Genomic DNA, 8,790 nt, shown 5'->3' on the forward strand with positions numbered 1-8,790 from the left:
ACCACCTTGTATAAATTGTTGAACAACTATAAAAATCAAAGAACAATAAATTGTACCAATAAAAATTATAGAGGTACAAAAGAATAAGGTACAAGTGCCCGACAAAGGTAAAATTATGTCAGGATTTACTCCTGGCTTGCTCTCAATTGTCTGGTTATAATTTTTATTCGGTTTACAATGAAAGATCACATACATAATGGAAGAATAATAATCCTGGTTTTAAAAATTGCATATTAACTAACATATTTTTTTCCAACGGGAACAAAGATTAGCTTACGCTGCATTTAGGCCAATGTGAGGTGCTAGTTTGCTCATTTTCTTCAGGTTGAGGTAAAAATGGTATGGTCCCATTTTTTTGCATACCCATTTTCAAGCGTTCCGCTTCTGTCACTGCAAAACCAAAAATTCAAAATATTTACATATTTTTAATATAAGGCTGTCACGATTCAAAGCGCGACATATTCGAGATGATGAAGAATTACTAAGTATATCATGATTCATATTATTTAAAAATTTCTTGCTAAAATTTTGTGCAGACTCCGCTTTAGAAGCGAATATGCATACTGAATAGAAATTCCAGATCGAAAAAAAATCGATTTTCGAACCGATTCGAATCGAAATGATTAATTTTTACAAAAAATCAAAACACAGCGATCTGAGCAAACTTATATTGTAAGTAATTTTAAAACATACATACACTGTTCATAACGGTTTCAATATCTAGAGTTATTTGAAAAAAGTGTGAGATTATTTTTTTCTGTATGAGGGCAACAATATGTTCAATGCCGAGCTTAGTAGGGATGTGCGAAATCATTTAATCGAACAAGATGATTAATCGAAAGCGATTTTTCCGATTAATTACATATTGATTAATCAGAATCTAATTAATTTGATTAATCAGCAAACTGATTAATCATAACGTGATTAGCCAGAAATCTGAGTAATTGCTGTTAAATTTTAAAATTTGTTTCTTAAAAACATATATACATATGTATGTATACAAAAATAGAAAAGAATTTATACTTATGTACATATGTACGTATTTTTCATTTTAATGATCTACATACATATGCATATATTTACGTCTGTAAGTACTTGTTTGGCATTTTATTTTTATTAATAAGAAAAATATTTGTACATACAAAAAAACATAAAAAAGACATCAACAAAATTGTTCAGATTTCAATTAATTTTTTTTTTTGGTAAACATTAGTTACTCAGGATCTGATTAATCAGAATCTGATTAACCAGATCATTTAGTTAAAGAGGATTATGATTAATTATAAACTTGATTAACCGATTAATCGTACATCCCTAGAGCATAGTCATAAATTTTTTTTCATTTAATGCCTAGTGAAACCTCAACATTAGCCCTATTTAAGAAAATTGTAAAAAATGTGCCCCTATTTTTGGAAGTGTATTATGGAATGGGGCTTACGTAGACATATTTTTTTGCAATTCGGAAGTTTTTTATTTTTATTTTTTTGTTTTCGGTGACCACATTATAAATATACCCTTAAGAAAACTTTTTCTACAAAATTGCATACATACTAAATTTTTTTCTGAAATGAGTAATTAAGGAGTGAACACTTTTTATGAAAATTTGTATAAAGTTTGGAATTCAAATTTCTGGAGCTCTTGTTGTAGTATTCGCCATAATTTTATATAGAGTTATTTTTAAGAAGCTTCCCTAGGGAGAAGTAGAGAAAGATAGGTAGGTCATTGAATTTTTTGGTCTTTTTCGATTTAAAATGCGCTTTTAATTAACAAATGTATTTGATTTGTGATTTGGTTTGCTAAGTTTTATTTGTGGTTTGCTTGACCAACCAAATAAGAGATAAATTATATTTGTAATTTGATTCGTCAACCAAATCAGAATGAATCGCCCTCCAATTCAGAAACCAAATTTATATGTGATTTGATTCGTAGAGAGAATCATTTGATTTGCGACAAGACTTTCAAGATTTTTAAACTTTTTCGGAATTTTTTTGACTTCTTCGAAATTTTGAGGATTTTTGGGAATACTTCGAAATTTTCGGGGTTCTTGGGAATACAGCGGGATTTTCGGGACTATTTCGGATTCTTCGAGACTACTTCGAGATTTTTGGGTTAATCGGGACCATATTGGGATCTTCGGGATTTTGAGTTTTGCGAGACTACTTCGGGATTTTCGGGGTTCTTGGGACTGTATCGGGATCTTCGGGACTACTTCGGGCTATTTGGACTATTTCGCGATTTTCGAGACTTTTCGGAATTATTTCGGGTTTTTCGAGACTACTTCCGAGATTTTCGGTGTTTTTGGGACTATAACGAAATTTTTGGGACAACTTCATGATTTTCCGGGGTTCTCGGGAATATATCGACATTTCTGGAACTATTTCGTATTAGTCGAGACTACTTCGAGATTTTCGGGTTATCGGGACCATACTGGGATCTTGGGGACATCTCGGGAATTTTGGGACCAATTCCAAGGTTTCGGAACTATTTCCAGTTTTTCGAGACTATTTCTAGATTTTCGGGCCTCTTGAGACTGTATCGGGATCTTCGGGACTACTTCGAGGTATTTGGATTCGAGACTTTTCGGGATTATTTCGGGATTTCGAGACCAATTCGGATTTTTTGGTACTATTTCGGGATTTTCGAGACTTTTCGGCATTATTTTGGGTTATCGAGACCAATTCGAATTTTTTGGTACTACATATTTCGGGTTTTTCGAGACTGATTCGAGATTTTCGGGTTTATCGGCACTATATTGGGATTTTTGGACTATTCCGAGTTTTGCGAGACTTCTTCGGGATTTTTTCTCGGGGGTTCTCGGGTTTTTCGAGATTGTCTGGTTTTTGGGACCATATCGAGATCTTCGAGGCTACTTAGAAATGTTTAAACTATTTTGGGATTTTTGGGACTAATTTTCGAGTTTTTCGTAATAAATTCGAGATTTCAGTTCGAGTTCTCGGGACTATATCGGGATTTGTGGACTACTTCCGGATTTTCGCGACCTCTTCGAGATTTTTAGGACTATTTCGGGTTTTCCGAGACTACTTCGAGATTTACGGGATTCTCGGGACTGTGACGGTATTTTTGGAACTATTTTGGGAATTTCAATATAGACCCGGAAACCAAGAAAATTTCGAGGTAGTCTGGAAAACCCCGAAATAGTCCAAAAAATCCCCAAGAGGTCTCGAAAATCCCTAAGTAGACCAAAAATCCCGATATAGACCCGAAAACGGCGAAAATCTCGAGGTAATCAGTAGTATTGAAAATACCGAAATAGTACCACAAAATCCGAATGGTCCCAAAAATCCCGAAGTAATACCGCAGATCCCGATATGGTCCGAGAACCCCAAGAGTACCAAAATTGTCTTGAAAACCCCGAAATAGTCTAGAAAATCCCGAAGAATTCTCGAAAATCCCGAAATAGTCCAAAGATCCTGAGATCCGCCGAGAGAAAATCCCGAAGAAGTCTCGCAAAACCCCAAGTAGTCCAAATATGGGCCCGATAACCCCGAGCATACCGAAGTTGTCTCGAAAAACCCGAAATAGTCCACAAAATCCCGAAGAATTATCGAAAATCCCGATATAATCGAAAAACACCCGAAAATATCGAGATAGTCCTAAAAATTCCGACCTAGTCCCAAATATTCCGAAGTAGTTGCGTTGCCTAAAAAAATATTATTTAGTTGAAAACTCACAAATCAAACGATTCGCTCTACAAATCAAATCACAAATATATTTGATTTCTGATTTGAAGGGCGATTCAAATCACAAATCAATTTTATTTCTGATTTGGAGGGCGATTCAAATCAAAAATGACTTGGATTTCTTATTTCAGAAATAAATTTGATTTATGGATTTGTGATTTGACTAAATCAAAATCACGCAACCCTGGTGCATACAGATATGTACATATGTAATACGATTCTTAACTGTAACATGATAAAAAATAGAAAATAGCTCCATAAAAAAATTTTTTGGCGGATACAGGCATTTCATGAAGTTTCATAAATTTTACATATTACATTGGTGATAATTAGACTGCAGATTTTTATGCACAAAACGAAGCCTAGAAATATGTACCACTTAACTATAAACAAAATAAATGAATTTGTATACATTTTGGTTATAGTTATGGGGTACATATTTTTTAGCTTTGTTTTCTGCATAAACATCCGCAGTCTAGTAATAATAAAGTATAAACGATCGTATTTCTTGATGAGAGTTTCTATTATTTATATTGGACCTTGACCGTAGTCCCTGAATACATAGTACGCATGAAAAAAGGTTGTTCCACCTCACAGTTTGTTACGAATACTGGGCCTTTTTTTATCATTATTAGGTCGGCCCTTTATAAAAAAACACACGCCGTTTGATATGTACCAGTAGTATTAAAACCAGACTGCGAATGTTCATGCAGAAAACGAAGCCTAAAAATATGTACCCCAAACTACGGGGTTGGTCCCAGTAGTACCTAACCGACCTAACCTAACACAAAAATTTTGGGAAAAAATATATTTATTTTTCAACATAATCTCCTTTCAGCTCTATACACTTTTCCCAGCGATGCTCAATAAGTTCGATACGCCTTTTATAATAAGAACTGTATTGCTCCTCAAAATAGACATTAACTGCCGATATCATTTCTTCATCGTTAGAAAATCTTTGACCACGGAGCCATTTTTTGAAGTTGGGGAACAGAAAATAGTCCGAGGGGCTGAATCTGACGAACAGGGTGCATGAGGTAGCAATTCAAACATCAATTCATTAATTCGCTAAACACTCAATTGAAACCTCTTCACGACACTGGTTTTGACCGAGTGTGGGAAAATGCGGCACCCATCTTGGACACAGCTTTCTCATTTCCAATTCTTCAGATAATATGCGAGTCCTGGTAACAGAGGATGAGGTAGGCCTCCTCTGTGTTGGAAAGATCGGGTGGAGAAGGACTTTGCTTCACTTGGCATTTCCAATTGGCGTCAGTTGGCATAGAAGAGAAATGACTGGAATGCTGTATTGAACGCGGCTAATAAAGAAGAAGAAGAAGAGACCCACCTACTGCAGACTTTCCAAGGATGGTTATAGGCTGATAATAACTTCGATATATCAAGGAAGCGTGCCACATCCCACAGAAATCTAATTTTTCATACCGCATATCTCTGGAAGTATTTGTGGTAGACCCCTAAAACTTGGTATGGAAATATTTGAAATCAATCTCATACTCATGGAGAAAAGTGGGGGCTATTGAAAAAGGGGCGTGGTGCCTTCCAAAACTATTAAAACTTTTACCTATTTGTAAATACTAGTATCGCCCAGTTGTCGAAATTCGACATCTTTTTTCATACACTTTTGAATTTTACCTATAACCAATACTAAATAGTTTATGCGAATTACTATTTTGCAGCCCCACAGCATAATTTATAGCGAATTTACTGGAAAACTTAAAATCGAATTATGAACGTTAATACCGGATTGGTTAATGCTAATTCTACCAAATCTCCTCCTCAGTAGCTTTTGAAAATAGACCGAAAAAGAAACCTCGATTTTAATTTATAAAAAATATGCATATGTATTTGTATGTATAGATGAGATGTTCTGTGTGAGACTCTAAATAAGTCCATAAGTACGGTATTGACAACATATGTTGCTATGTCAAATTCGAGGACGTTAGCATAGGTGGTTACAGAGATGGCCGATAAGAGAATTTCAGTTTAAATGGGCGGTACCACGCCCTCCTTTTCAAAATCTGCCACTCTTCGCCGTAAGTACGGTATTGGCAATATATGTTGCTGTGTCAATTTTTGGGACGTCAGCATAAGCGGTTCCAGAGATAAGCGATATGAGAATTTCAGTTTGTATGGGCGGTGCCGTGCCCCTTTCCCATTATATAACACTTTTCGCCATAAGTACGTTATTGATATCATAAATAGCTGTGTCAAATTTTAGGACGTTAGCATAAGCGGTTCCAGAGATAAGCAATATGAGAATTGCAGTTTGTATGGGCGATGCCACGCCCCCTTTTCTAAAATCTACCAGCTTTGCACGGTATTGATAACATATCATGCTGTGTAAAATTTCATGACGTTAGCATCAATGGTTCCAGAGATAAGCGATATGAGAATTTCAGTTTATATGGGCAGTGCCACGCCCCCTTCTCCAAAATGTACCACTCTTCGCCGTAAGTACGGTATTGACAACATATGTTGCTGTGTAAAATTTCAGGACGTCAGTATAAGCGGTTCCAGAGATAAACGATATGAGAATTTCAGTTTGTACGGGCGGCGCCACGCCCCCTTTTCTAAAATCTACCAGTTTTCGTCGTAAGCACGGTATTTACAACATATGTTTTTGTGTCAAATTTCATGTCGTCAGGATAAGCGGTTCCAGAGATAAGCGATATGAGAATTGCAGTTTGTATGGGAGGTGCCACGCCCCCTTTTCCAAAAGCTATCACTTTTCGCCGTATGTATGGTATTAACAACATACATATCGTCCTGTTTCTGCCTCAACCTCGTATCTGCAATAGAGGTATTTTAGAGGGTAAGAGAAAATGCTTAATTTCTTCCCCTAGGATCCAATAAACGCATTTTTTACTTAATATTTCTAGTCCCACTAACAGAAGTGAGCACCCTCATTAAGTCTTTGTTCTATTTTAAAATAGTGTGTCGCTTAAACAGCAGTTGTAAGTGGTAATATTAGTTTTCCCAAAAATTGTAGATACGTGGTTAAGGCAGAAACGGGACGATATGTTTCTGTGTAAAATTTCAGGACGTTAGCATAAGTGGTTCCAGAGATAAGCGATATGAGAATTTCAGTTTGTATGGGCGGTGCCACGCCCCCTTCTCCAAAATGTACCACTCTTCGCCGTAAATACGGTATTGACAACATATGTTGCTGTGTAAAATTACAGGACGTCAGTATAAGCGGTTCCGGAGATAAGCGATATGAGAATTTCAGTTTATATGGGCGATGCCACGCATATGTTGCTGTGTAAAATTACAGGACGTCAGTATAAGCGGTTCCAGAGAAAAGCGATATGAGAATTTCAGTTTGTATGGGCGGTGCCACGAACCCTTTTCTAAAATATACCAGTTTTCGCCGTAAGCACGGTATTTACAACATATGTTGCAGTGTCAAATTTCAGGACGTTAGCTTAAGCTGTTCCAGAGATAAGCGATATGAGAATTTCAGTTTGTATGGGAAGTGCCACGCCCACTTTCCCAGTACCTACTATTTTTCGCCGTAAGCAAGGTATTTATAATCTATGCATCTGTGCTAAGTTTCAGTTCTCCAGCATAATTGGTTTTAGAGATATAGTGGTTTTCACATTTTAGTCTATATGTCAGATGCCACGCCCCCTATGTATCGGGATTAACATTTCTGGATTAGAGCAAGTTATATCCTTTAAATCGGTGTATGTTTCATTGAAATCGAGCGAACGGTGCCTTCAGAAAAGGGATTGCAAAATTTTCTTGTGGCGTATTTATATATAAGATACTCCCAACGGTATTGGCACAGTGAATTTTTCGCAATATATGCAAAGTGTTTTTTCTAATTTATTTTCGATAATTTTTTATAAAAATATTGTTCATTCTACACCAGAAAACATAACAATAAAATCTCTAAACTTTGTGCACTTTTGCACACTAATTTGCAACTTTTTATTCAGATTTCTTAGAAAAATTCTAAGTATGCAGTTTTATAGCCTATTCAAATTTAGTATAACAAAGTGTAAGTTTTAAGGCGCTAGAAAATCGCGTTGATTTCTGGTAATTTTTTTCACGCAAGTTCTTACATACAAAGTATATTCGTCAATTATTTTTTGTATGGAGAAAATGAGCAACACCTTCCTAAAAAAAACCGAAAATCAACGCGATTTTCTAGAAACTTAAATTTGCATTTTGCCATACTAAAATTAAATGAACTATAAAACTGCATACTTAGAATTTTTCTTAAAAATCTGAATAAAAAGTTGCAAATTACCGTGCAAATTTAATGAATTTTCCTCAGTTTTCTTTTTATGTTTTTTGGTGTAAAATGAACTATAGTTTTATAAAAAATTATGGAAAATAAATTAGAATAAAAAACTTTGCATATATTGCGAAAAATTCACTGTGCCAATACTTTTGTTCGTCACTGTATGTATGCATGTATTTTCGTATGTATATATACCACATAGAAAAGAAAAACAATAAATACACTTAATAAAGCCATCAACTGGTTTACAAAAAACGCCATTATTTTATTAAAACAAAAAAATAATATAAAAATTAAAATTTGCATGCATCGCTTTTTAAATGCTTTAGTTGAAGCGCTCACCAAGGGCTTCTTTGGGAGCAGCAAGGTAGCGCTTCTTTCTAATGGCACCCAATGTTAAAATACAGTGAAGTGTGAAATTAGGAAGGAAGCGCTCACTGCTGAATATGGAGCGCTCCAACCAAACCACCGATGATATTTCTGCAATACAATCGCCGGTCGGAGTTGGCGTAAAACTGTCAAGGCGCACGCTGCAAATCGGAGGAGAAGCTCTTCCAAACACTAACATATTGTGTAAGCACTAGGGCGGGTCGATTTAAAAATCGCTCATTGCTCTGTGAAAATCGTATTCTAGGGATCAAAATAAGAAACTTTGCCGAAGGAACCATACCTCTAAAACGAATTCTGATGTCCCCCAATTTGGGTCGAACTTTTGGGTAGGGGCAAATTTTGAAAAAAATCCCACTTTGACCCATTTAGAGTGCTCCAATCGAGTCCAAATGTATAAGCGACCCCCACTAATTTTGGAGGCCCGAACCA

At 35.8% G+C, this 8,790-nt stretch overlaps 1 protein-coding gene across 1 annotated transcript in view; it reads right to left on the reverse strand.

The window, feature by feature from the left end:
- Positions 1-84: 84 nt before the first annotated feature.
- Positions 85-8,790, reverse strand: part of LOC118744119 — a gene marked incomplete at its 5' end in the record, with an annotated part of 55,380 nt that continues 46,674 nt past the window's right edge. The window contains 1 exon segment of the mRNA XM_036476851.1: positions 85-390. Coding sequence (XP_036332744.1) covers positions 269-390 — 122 coding nt within the window.

Source organism: Rhagoletis pomonella, unplaced genomic scaffold (assembly GCF_013731165.1).
Source record: "Rhagoletis pomonella isolate Grant_MI unplaced genomic scaffold, Rhpom_1.0 Rhpom_scaffold_00008, whole genome shotgun sequence".
Lineage (NCBI taxonomy): Eukaryota > Metazoa > Arthropoda > Insecta > Diptera > Tephritidae > Rhagoletis > Rhagoletis pomonella.